This window comes from Lissotriton helveticus, chromosome 5_1 (assembly GCF_964261635.1).
Source record: "Lissotriton helveticus chromosome 5_1, aLisHel1.1, whole genome shotgun sequence".
NCBI classification, from domain to species: Eukaryota; Metazoa; Chordata; class Amphibia; order Caudata; family Salamandridae; genus Lissotriton; species Lissotriton helveticus.
The window spans coordinates 1,480,387,842-1,480,401,061 of NC_136065.1; the positions used below are offsets into that span (position 1 = coordinate 1,480,387,842).

The following is a 13,220-nucleotide window of genomic DNA, read 5'->3' on the forward strand; positions in this document are numbered from 1 at the left end:
CCTAGACTACACGGCAACAATTTTTTTTAGTTGTCTACCTATTCAGAAACCAATTATATCTACTGATCCTCTGTTTCCTTTCGTGCCACGGTGGAGTGATGGATATTACCATCTATGAACCAGTACCAAATTTGGAAATTTAAAATAAGGAGCCCTGATGAAGTCGTGATTACGACGAAACACGTGTTGGCTACGGTTACTGTGCAGACTAATGTGAAAGAGCAATTGGAATCACAATAAACAACTTGTCAAGAATAAGACTGAAGAAACCACGTTTCAAGATTACATTATTAGAACTCTTACATACAAGTCTTTACATGTGCCAGATGAATGTATATTGACTTATTGGGAACCTATGACAGCGGTTTCTTATTTATGAATGTTGGGTGAACACTCATCCATCATGTGCACCATACATATCGGTTTTGTGCAATAATACTTTGGTGGTAATCCTGTGTGAGCACTGCAGTACCCTCCTTTTCACCCCCGTTTTGTCTTATTCGTAGTCAAGCCTGTGACATTCAAGCAAAGCAGATCTAACCGACAAGCTTTCACCTCAGTAAGTCCCACCGGCGGCGAGTCAAGGAACCTAGTGTTCCAGCTACAGGCATGTTTTAAACTTGGCACCCTTTGATAAGTGTAAGCCTGTTTCAGGAAATAAGTTATGTTTTTATCCCTTAACAAACACAAGTGGTGTTTTGCTATTTATTATGTATAAATGTTCACATGTACAAATGTGGGTCTTCCTTTATACGAGAACAGGTGCTCGCCCACCTACTCTTCACTGAAGATTATAGGAGATCAGAACGAGCAGAGATCACCTGCCTGACACAGGGTGCTCGGGTAAGCACTCAGCAGCAGTAGTAACCACCTCTGTATCTCAATGTATCTTTCAAAATAGATGTTTACTCATGAAGTCCTCAAGCCAACCCACATTTTTCCACTGCTATAAACAGTGTGTCCAAAGGCTAAAGAGAGACTACGGATCAGGGGGTTGAAATGAAAGGGTCTTTAACATGACACAGAAGGCCCTCATGTTACGGTTTTTGTATAAATGCTCAGACACACGGTTCCGCAATTTGGCTGCATGATACCTGCTCTAACGGTTATTATGTGCAGCTCTGTAATGTGGTGATCTCAAGGAAGGATGAGGTGGGACCAGCTTGACTGTCTTTTAGAGCAGGGTTGTCCAACAGAGGTACTACAGGGTTGGATGCAGGACAGATTTTGGGATGTAAACAAGATACATTGGAATACAGTTAAACTAAACGGAACTGATTTACATGGCAGTTACTCTGAAATGCTGATATAGAACCGGCCCTACTAGAACCAAGTTTAACATCCCACCGTATGTATACCAATTGGGGTGCCTCCAAGGACAGCTAGTTTTGTATCATGTGCAGCACACGCTGCTCATTTTGCTTTTCAGGGAACAAAGAATGACCCTTCTGATTAATAGCCATTTACCCAGTTCCACCATATCAAACATCATAGGGTGTTCAATTTTACAAGTCACAAAATACTGAGATTCTGACTAGGAATAGATGGATTCCAGAGCCCTCAAGAAAATTATTCCTCTGCATATGCAGAAAATTATGATTTATGCAACTATCCTCTCTCGTCTCGATTATAGCAACACATTTGTCTGCATACTACATCACTTTTATGTCTATAGCTCATTTACTTTCAGTTCAACACAAACACCAGGAAGTTACTGCTTTAACAATGTGTATTTAGACTATAAAAAATTCTATACCCTTTTCATGTCACTCAACTTGTTAGTTGTTGCAGAGAATAAAAACACGATCTTAGCATAACTTAAGCTCAGGTATTTTACTTTCTTCCTGTCCTGATCAATACTTTGAAAACCAGCACTGGCTAAGTGTACAGGTGAAGCATTGGCCACCAGTTTTTTTGGCTTTGTTAATGCTGGTTTGCTTTTGGCATGATTTTTGCAAAACGTCATTGTTGGGGAAGCAGCCATGCTGTCAATATAACAAAATAAAAACAAAAATTGATCGGCTATAAGTAGAAAATATGTTTTGGTCTCAAAAAGCACACATTGCCCGGGCCACAGATGGGTTCAAATATCTGGGGATTTACAGTATGGTCTACTCTCCCATTGTCCCTTTATGAGTGTTCGGACATTTTTAAGATGGTGTACTTGCCTCGGATTTTGTATCGTCTCCAAAATTTCCAATATCCTAACAGCCGCACCTGGTTTGCACAAGTGAATGCCATACAAAATAATTTCTTGGGGGGGCAGGGGGCAGTTCAGGTGGCGCTCCGCACCTGTTCCCAGTCTTCGTACTGTGGAGGGATTGCGGTGGCTGACATTTATTCCTATTAAGACGACCAAATTCTCAGACTAACTCCACCAAGACCCTACTCTGGCAACCAACACAGCCACCACTATGCTATCCTACACCCAGAGACTCACCCCCCTCAGGGCCAACACATCCGCTCAGGACCAATCCCAACATCCCAATGAATCTGAGACGGAGCAGAGACTCTCCCTGCTGGAAACCCAGATAACCATAACCCGGGGTTTAAGAGAAATAATAGCCAACCTCGCGGCCCACAAACATCCACGCACCCACTCCTACACCACCAGCTCACAACAGAGAGCTCCCATAGTCCCTCTCAGGGGTTACAATCCCCCTCCCCAAGATTTCTCAGAGGCCCAAAAGAACTAGCGAGCCTTTGTCCGATGGTGAGGCGGCGGTCCTCGCCTACCCTAACGACAAGCACAGGACTATCACCCTACAATCCAAAATACAGGTGATCACTGGGCTAGGAAGAGATCAAGACTCGCCAAAGTCACCTAGACAGCCGACCACCTGCATGATCATCCCTATGGCCCCCCTTAAAAAGACTCCCATAACAGAGACAACTCCCACAACAGAGAAGACTCCCACAAACTACTTGCTCATTAACAGCAGATCAGCCATCAAACATGCCACCAAACTAGCAGAATCCATCCTTGCCCATGACATTGACATGGCATTCATCGCTGAAACCTGGCTCAAGGACTCCTCCCTACCTCTCCTGGACACTCTTGTCCCCCCCCAGGCTTCGTAATCACTCGCAAAGACAGAAAAGACCAAAGAGGAGGAGGCATAGCAATCATCCACAGAGACAATATCTCCATGTTGGAGGCTGACTCCTTCAACTACAACAACTTTGAATGCCTAACTGTCACCATTGGTACAAGCAACAAAGAATCATTAACCCGTCACCTTATCTACCACCCCCCAGGCAACTCATCTGCTTTCACTTAACACCAGTCCGACCCGATTGCCCACCGCTCACTTCAAGATACGAACAACCTAATTCTAGGCGACCTCAACCTTCACTGGAATGACGTTAACAATCCGCTAGTACACAACCTGAATGAGCTACTTCTCAACAACAACCTCTTGCAACACTGCACAGAAGAGACCCATAACAAAGAATCAATCCTTGATGCCATTATCGCCAATCGAGACTTCGTGACGATAACTCACACCCTGCCCGTGGACTGGTCTGACAACCACTTAATCCTCTTCCAACTCACCCAGCCAGTTACCCTACAACCACCCATCCGCGAACAGCCCAAATGGGCCAGAAACCTCACCCAGGTCAACATGACTGACTTGAAGGAAAAAGTCAATGCACAACTCCGTATCCCCACGGATGGTCTAACCACGACAGAACTCACGGACCATTACAACACATCCATGTCATCCATTCTAGACCAGATGGCCCCCCTGAAACTAAAAAAAACAGAAACATCCCACCCAGATCCTGGTTCAATACGGACGTCAACAATGAAAGGAGACAACTTTGAGCCACAGAAAGACTCTGGAGAAAGAACCCCTCCACGTGCCTACTTGAACAACTCAAAGCAGCTAGAAGAAAAGACAAAAAACACATCCAAGGCGTACAATCCAACTTCTTCTGCTCCGCCCTGGACAATGCTAAAAACAGGTGCAACCAAATGTTCAAAATCATCAAGCAGCAAACCTCCAAGCCCCTTGTATCCTCTACCCAGGCCTCCAAGGAACTGTGTGAAAACTTTGCCACCTTCTTTGAAGACAAAATCTTCAAGATTGAGCGCTCACTAGACACCGACACCAATGCCAACTCCGCATGCGTTGGCCCGCCCCCAGTCGCAATGGAAAACAGTGGCCGGCTACACACTAATGCATGGAAATCCTTCAATCCCATCTCAGAAGCCGAGATTATCAAGCTAATCTCCACCACCAATCCCGCTTCTCACGCCCTCGACCCTACACCCTTCCAACTGACCAAAGAACTCAAACCCTCCATAGCCCCGTTCTGGTGCAGAATCATCAACAGCTCCTTGTGAACCGGAAGCACCCAGACTGCCTTAAAGTTGGCCAAGTAACTCCAATAATTAAGAAACCAGGCCTTGACTGCACAGACCTAAACAACTTGAGACCCGTCTCCAATCTCCCCCTCCTATCCAAAATCCTCGAAAAATGTGCACTCTCTCAAGTGACTCAGCAAATGGACAATATCAGCCTTCTTGATCCTCACCAATCAGGTTTCAGAAAAGGTTACAGCACTGAAACGGCGATCCTGAACATCACAGATGACATCCATAAGTCACGGGATACCTATCACTGCTGCCTACTCATTCTCCTAGACCGGTCGGCTGCCTTTAACACGGTTGATCACCAGCTTCTCATCAAGGCCCTACAGGAAAGGGTTGGCAGGGATGAGACGGTCCTCTGTTGGTTCACAGCCTTCCTACAAAATCGATCACAAAGGATACAAATCAAAGACTTTGCATCCGACCGTCGCACAGTCAGCAGGGGGGTACCCCAAGGTTCAGTGCTCTCTTCGACAATGTTTAACATATATATATATATACACAACCCATCACCACTATACTCAGAAACGGGAAGATCTCCTTCCACCTATATGCTGATGACACCCAGATCTATCCAGAACCACCTCCCCAGACAACATTTCCAGACTAAACACTATTAAAAAAATTCAACAATGGCTGTTCCAAAACCACCTCAAAGCCAATCAAGTCAAAACAGAGTTCCTCTTAATCTCCAACAAGGAAGAGAACCAACAAATTGCAGAATGGCTCAAGGATATGGATGCTCTAAGCAGCACTCCGACCATGGCTAACTCAGTAAAATCTCTGGGAATCACCCTTGACCCAAAACTGGAAATGACCCATCACATCAAAAACTCTGCAAAGACTGCCTTCCTTAACCTGAAACTTCTTCACAAAATTAAACCATTCATCCCTACCAAAGACCTCAAACAAGCTACACAAGCACTGGTGCTATCCAGAATAGACTATGATAACGTAACTCTAACCGGCACTGGTAAATCCCTCCTAGCTCCCCTCAAAACAACCCTCAATGCGGCAGCCAGAATGGTCACCGGAATCAGGAAATATGACCACATCTCCCAAGCCCTAAGAGAAATAAAATGGCTCCCTGTGGAACAGCGGGCCAACTTCAAAACTGCCTGCCTCAAGCACAAAGCCCTACACACAGGAAAACTGTACTACCTGGCTGCCAAACTAAAGAGGACTGGCCAAACAAGGAACTTCAGAAGCTCCAACTCCCTCCTTCTCATCCCCATGAAAGCACGCAAACAAAAAACCGCGGCCAGATTATTCGCCGGAAACGTGCCCAAAATCTGGAACTCCATCCCATATCAGGATCACCCGGTCCTTCACAAAATTCAAAACAACTCTTAAAAAACCTCCTCCTTAACCGCTCCCTGCCAAATTGATAGCTGCCACCTCCACGCTACCCCTGATTCAGTTGCTATGCATCGTACTGATCTACTAAAGTCCGCCACCTGACAAATAGGTCCAGAAAGCGAGGCTGCTGCTAAACTCTTGCACTACCTCAAGAATGAATTTAATGAAGCTACCTCAGGACCCATCTACTACCTCATGATTCCACAGCACTTGTTGCATCCAGAATCTCTATGTTTAAGACACCTCTACTATTGTAATTCTTGAATCTCACTGTTGTAAGGCGCTCCGATACACTCGCTCAGGTCAGCGCTATATAAAACTCCTAAAATAAAAATAAATAAAATAAATATATGTCGCACTCCACATTCTTGCAATCAATGAACTATGGTACAATTCTCCCACGGACCCGGCGTGCTATTGAACATGCCGCCATGGAGCATATCCCCCCTACTCCACTTATTATACAGCTATACGAGACTAGATCATCTACCGCTGGATAGCAGACAAGCTATACAGCTGTGGTGGGCTAAGACCAGGCAGATGGGATGTAAGGGGAGACTAACTCGACAAACCCCACTATGGCAGGGCACATGTCTCAAGACTGCAACCACACCACCGAGCGGATTTGGGGGTTGGGACCTGGTGGGGATTTCGACCGTAGGAGATGTAATGAGGGGTGTCACATTAAAATCATTTCAACAATTTCAAACAGAGTTCAGCCTTCATATGTCACAATTTTTTACAGTTCCGACACTCACTCTCCCCCCAGATCCTTAATATGGAAGCCCTCCCGGAGTTCCAGCCCTTGGAGGGCCGTCTATTATTGGGGGACCTCGGACTGCACAAAATCAGGCAAATGTATCAAACACTGACGACACCCCCCCCCCCTCCCCCACTACTTTGGACAAGACACGGCTAGCCTGGCAGGCTGACATCCCTGAACTGACGGATGACGACTGGGCTGAGGCGATTGCCAGCCCTAGGTGCATCCAGTTTAAATATCTGCACAGAGTTTACTACAGTAGGGTACGTCTGTGGCGAATGGGGGTCATTCAATCCCCAGTGTCCTTGAGGTGTGTCAACGAGGAGGGGTGGCCTGCACTGCCCTGCAACCCTTTTGGAAAAGGATTCGTTCATGCCTCAATGAGATATTGGGGTGGGTGCTTCCACTGGACCCACGGCTGTTTCTCTTACATTCCACAGAGGACATCGGGGGAAATCGCTATAAACATCTACTATTCCTTGCCCTCACCATTGCCAAAAGAGACATAGCACAGTGTTGGAAGGCATCATCTCCCCAGACTATAGATAAATGGAAGGCCGCACTGGACAAGTGTATGGGGCGGAGATTGCTGTTTTTGAAGCTTGACGCTGCCCCTGGAAACACCGTAAGATATGGACACGATGGGCGACATATCGGGGAATAGACTTGCCCCCTATGCCGGAGGATGACTCAAAGGGTGTCCCTCGACCCCCGCCCTGCAACACTCAACCATATTGTTTGATTATATCATTGTCTTATTGGAATGACTCTAGGGAACTTGCTGCATCCTGTACTGCATATGGGGATTTGACCACTGTCTGCATACTGTTCTTGTTTTTTGTTTAACTGCATGTTTGGCAGGGGCGGTTTATTTTAGTGGTATTGGTTATTGCCGCATAGGTCATCCAAATGCCCATATTATGCCACTGCGGGGCTTTGGCCCGATATATTGAAAAATGACCAAATAAAATATGTTGTTAAAAAAAAAAAGCACACATTGCCTCCAAGTTCCTGGCACTGAAAGGAATTATTTTGTGAGTGGATGTGCTCCTTGTGAAGGAGCATATGCCGTCACCGACAGTGAAGTTAGTGTATGACTGAAGTGGGCTGGCTCATAGCCCATGCTGTAAGCTACAGTGGGCGGAAGAAAAATGCGGATGATAAAGACAAACCAATGGATGAAGAGGGAAGGCTGAAAGCACCTTTTAGTGCACTATACTTATAATTTTAGTTAAATCAAAAGTTCTTGCCTAATGCCAAATCTTAGAAAACATTTGTGCGATTGCTTTTATTATTATTTTGTTATATTTGCCCCGTTCAGCACTAACCGAGAATAGTCAGCAAATCTGACCCACTTCAGGTGATTGTGGCGCGAATGCTTCTTCCAATGATCTTTTTTTCCCCAAAAGGGAGCCAAAGTATTCAAATGAAGCAAGATTTTCCCAACACATTGGCTACAAATCCAAAGGCTTTACCTGCAGTCATAAAAAGAACTCACAAAATATTCCAAAACTTCATTGTTAGGCAAGGAACCAAGGAGCAATATTTCTCCACCCCATGTACACCTCTAAAAGAAACTTTGTGTTGCTCCCCCAGGTCTGTTATCAAGCTTGGATGGTCTGAGCCTCTGTTACCCCTCATACATCGGAACATATCCTCTGTCCTCTACTAAGACGGATGAGGATCTCTTGTATGTCACTGGCACAGGGGTGATTTCAACCCACTGAATTGCAGATGTTTATGATGGGCCTGCACCTGGGTATTGAATGAAATCACTTGCAACTGGCAAGTTACAGATTTAGAAGTCAATTTAACGTTTGATTATTAACCAGATGAATAAGTTGGTACTAGAGAAGATTCCTTGTAGTTAAAGCAAAACTGATCTTTTGGTCTGTGGTTTCCTAAACTTCAAATGCTTACTGAGCTGCAAGGGCATGGACACTTATGTTACAGGCAGCTCCCTCTGTGTTGCTTAGAGGATTAAATGATCATCTTCACGCTGATGGTTAGAAGGTGTGCACCATCTTCCTGTAATAGTTTAAGGAAAAAGCATACCCATGAATAATTTGCTCCCCAAGTGTACTACAGAGATCTCTAAAACAGATCACCAATAACTCAGACCCCAAATGCCTCATTTAAATACGGGGATGATTAGTCATACCCTGGCAGAAGCAACAGAAAACAGACAAAGGTTAGAAACTCGGTTAACCTGTTTGACTGTTCCTCTTAGAGCCAAAAGTCTAGAAGGACCCCAGAAACTCCCTTTCACAAAGTGCTTGATTCTCTTGGAGGGGTTTCTGCTGTATACAAGCTTGCACAATGATATAAGGGAAAGAAAAGTCACGCCAAAGTACACAACGCCAGATCACAACGTTTAAAATGCATCTAATGAACTGTTATTATCTCAATCTTGCTTCAGAAATGTTCTTACAATTTTGGAGGCTGTTTGGTGAGTTATTGGACAAAAGCAATGGAAACTATTGCTGGTGCAGATAATTATAGTCATGGTCAACTAATTTCACTGTTGCATTATTGATATGTACCAAAAGAAGTTACCTGTTTCCCATCTACTTCAATGTCTGCGATGTAATTCTCAAAGACAGTCGGCACGTAGACTTCCGGAAACTGATCCTTACTGAACACAATGAGCAGGCATGTCTTCCCGCAAGCACCATCTCCTACAATAACCAGTTTCTTCCGAATGGCAGCCATGGCTGTTAAGGAAGCAAACCAATAGGTTTAATATTGAAACAGAAGAAACATTCAATATTACTGTTACAGGTCATTAACATTAGTATTATAGTTGTGGGGCATAGGGAAACAAAGGAGAAAGCCCAGCTAAATTCATAATCTGCTTTAGAAAATACATTATATGCGATTGTCCGCATGCAAACAATCCCAGAATAAAGATTAAGTGTTCCTTGCAAATTTACAAATATTAATAGAAAAAGATCTTTGTTTTTTTAAGGACACCTCCTATTTTGCATGCCAGGGATGTACTTGCGCGGTGTTAAGCAGAGACAATTGACACAAATTCAGGCTTGATGTTATGGCAGTAAATGGTTGCAATTACTCAAATAGGTCCCATCTGCTCAGAGCTTTCAATCTTCGGGGTCAATGTTTTTCTGTCATCTCCTGGGGATTTGAAAAGGCAATCCCCTAATCACTTTTCCCCTTCGATTCCTCCCCCCTCAACACCTAAGCTGCCCACCTTAGACCTTGAATGGATTGCTGCCTCTACTTATTGGAATTGCATTCAGCACTCTGCGAGATAGAAGGGGTACTTGCATAACAAAGATAACTTAATAAGTAAAGATGTGCATCTTTACAACAGAACCCGATGTAGAGCTGGAGTCGATAAATGACATAAGATAATAAAGCAGGGATTGTATCAGTAGAAAGGTCCAATAAGTAGTTTTGATGGCTGTGTAACAATGAGACTTGTGATGTTTTAAGGGCCTTACTACTTAAACTGTGTGAGCCGGCGCAAATCATGTTCGCTAACGGCACCTCATGTCCTTTATCTAGCAAAAAGGGGTTTTATACGAATAAGGAAAAAGTCAGTGCCACGCTGTGTAAAGATTAGGCAGCATTATACATGTGAAGCGCTCGGATATCCCTTGGGATCTTGTTTGCGTTATATAAAACTTTATAAATAAATACGCTAAAGCCACTGTGTGCTCGCTCTGTCAACCAAACTAAGTCACAAAATAAAACGGACTAAAGAATGAACACTTTATTTAGTTGTAAATAGTTGTTGTATAAAAATCATAAATACAACTTTAACTAAGCCAGCCTGGAAGAAACATTAATTCATTAAAAATAGTTTATTGCAGAATATGCTGGGCAATACTACATTCAGGAATGCACCTTTTGACGAGTGACCTCTAGGGACACAAGTTCTCTATACATCGATACACTGTTCTATTTCCATTGCCATCAGGGTACGCTGTGTATATTTACAGAAAATAGTGTCATTGTCTATATTTTGACACACCCTTCTCCCTTCGACTGCTCACTGGAAACAAACTCGTGCAAGTAGCCCACTGGAGGTGCCCCAGCAGCTCATCAAAGTAGCCGAGTCGATGCTGCGAACAGTGGAGGCCGCCAGCTCGAAGACAAACGGGGAAACGACGGTGACCGAGGGCGCCATTACTCACTGTGTGCTGACCCTCCCTGTCTTTAACCCAAGAGTTATCGACCAGGGATGTCCATGGAGACTTGGGGACGCAGGACACGTCCCACGGCATTACTTGGAGTGCTCCGGCAGTGACCTCTGCGGCGTGCCCCACGGAGAGGCAGGCGACGCTCAGCGAATACAAATGGCGCCGAGGGAAGCGGTAAACACGGCCTGCTCAGAGCGGCCCGAGGCCTTCTCTCCTAGCGCTCTCACTTTAAACACAGTAAAGGAGTGGACGCCAGGTACAACGTGTTATGGAAAGCGGCATCTAAGCAAAAGGTAAAGAGTGAAAGAACCAGCCAGTGCTGAATTTGAGCAGGTGGTTGCATGTGGGGACTATCATCAAACTTTTACCTACAGCAAGACAGGGGAAAGCACAAACGGGAGAGGGAAGAGAACGACAGAAAAACACTGACAAAGGGAGAAGGCAAACTCTCGTCACAAAATGGGCGAGCTCAAGTCATCAAGCTCATAGCAAAAATCTCTCTGTGTGGTGTGGATGGATGAGTCCATTATAGAGGACAGTGGCACCCTCAAGTTGCTAGAATTGCTGTTTCAACCTGATGACATACATAAGGGTTCAACTGTACGGACTTCGCATGTGCGAGGCACTGCTAGCCGTTAGACAAACCAGCTAAGTGATGAGCGCACGTCTCATTGTGTGCCAGCGTGGCCCTCCCTTAGGCAAAAGGAAGACACTACTAAAGAACAAGGAAGTGTGAAACACCCGCAGTGATTATTCCAAGGTCCCTGTCCCTTCGGGGTCTGGGATGGGTGGTCTCATTCCCAGGCTACGTGCGCTCTTAAAGTGGACTCGTGGAACCAGAGTGCTCCAACAGAGTCCCGTTCCCTCAACTAGAGCCACAAAGGAGTGAAGCGTAGCAGGGCTTCTGGAAAGTGAAAAGCGCTGCCATCCTTAGCTGCTGACTCAAGGCTGCAGTGACATTGTATCACCAACAGGTGCAGTGAAGGATACAGTACATCATTAAGAGCCATTTTAGCAGGGAAGCAATGTGCTCATCGGCATGTTCACTATATCCGACACACCCTTTGTTGTCAATGCACCCCCTCTAAGGGCACCTTGTTGGCCATTGTACTGGGGACTTACTTCTACCATCAGTGACTGAGGGGCAAATATGAAATGGTCCAAACTCAAGGGCAAGCACAAACATCACTGACAGGCAAGTTGCTCTGCTGGTACCACGAACTGTGACTGGCTGTACCCCAGCTGCATGTCAAGACTGTTACGCAGGCATATTTTGAAAATAGGTGGTAACCTATAAGAGATAAAGATGAGGCTCTCCTATGACATCAGTGTTCTACCTATGATGCTACTTGACCTCATCCTATCAGATGCGGACCACGCCAGAACAAAAATCATGCTGAACAATGCGGCTACAGTGATCCAGTCATTGGATCTGCTGTCTGACCCTCTTTCAAGAGCTGCCTTGCCCCCATGAAAGAAACAGACTCCATGATGAAAAGATGTCTTTTGACTCACTTGGAGGGTCAGAGCGCACAAACTGCTTTTGACTTTACCAAACACTGGCCAAGACAATGACTAGAATGCTGCACAGAAAGCTCTTGATGGACAATTCAGCACTCCATTAAATCTGGATTATTAGAGGTTCATTTTTCATCAAGCCCAAGCAAGGCCACAACAAACCCTTTGATACGTCTACGCTAAGCTAAGAGACCTTGCCAGCATGTGTCAACTAGACTACACAGGCAAGGAGATAAGAACTCAAATCCTACAGAGCTGCCATTCATCTCTAGTAACGTGGGAGATCCTCCACGAAGCAGAGATTACAATACCTACAATGCTTGCCCTCAGCAGTTCACATAAAGTCATGGAGGCACACGCTGCACACAATGGAAGCCTCCTCACTTTCCACCCCTTCTAAAGTGTACCCGTTGAGCCAGTGTCCGAAGTGAGGGGAGCAGTTTGCATGTCCCTCGAGAAGCTGCCATTTTGATGCTGCTTGCCCAGTTAAATGCAAGACATGTTCGGCCTGTGGAAAGGCCAATTATTTTACCAGTCTGCAGATTGCCAGGGATTAGCAAAGCACAACAAAAGCTCCGGCACCCTCTCAAGAAGGTGGTCAAACACCATAATTGAACTGGAGGAGGACTAATGTTCGGATTAGTTACACGTGCACATGATCTACACCCTAAAAGATGCAGCACAAGGAGGAAAATGCGTTCGAAACCACAGTCTCAACTTGACATTCAAAAGTCGCAGAAAACCGGTCTCATTAAAATTGGCATCACTGTTTGTGTAATGTTCTGGCAAGATTATGCAGGCCTCAAACCCTGCCTGAAGCTTAAGTCCACATAAACCAAAGTCTACGCCTATGGCAGCAACTCGCCACTTGCTTTCGCAGCCATGCTCTGCACTAGGGTGTAACACAAGGGGCGTTCAATTGTATCCAGTTTCTCGGTCATCTGTGCGGATGGTACCACCATGATCAGCTGTAAAGCTACATAATCATTATGCTTAATAGCTTTTACCTGAGGAGTGCAATACAGAAAGCATACTG

At 45.2% G+C, this 13,220-nt stretch overlaps 1 protein-coding gene across 1 annotated transcript in view; it reads right to left on the minus strand.

Moving 5' to 3' along the window:
- The window catches only part of LOC144755493 (rho-related GTP-binding protein RhoA-D), a 190,113-nt gene that overhangs the window by 29,276 nt on the left and 147,617 nt on the right, over positions 1 to 13,220 (minus strand). The window contains exon 2 of the mRNA XM_078644473.1: positions 9,057 to 9,214. Coding sequence (XP_078500599.1) covers positions 9,057 to 9,212 — 156 coding nt within the window. The 5' untranslated portion in view covers positions 9,213 to 9,214. The remainder of the gene's footprint in view (positions 1 to 9,056; positions 9,215 to 13,220) is intronic.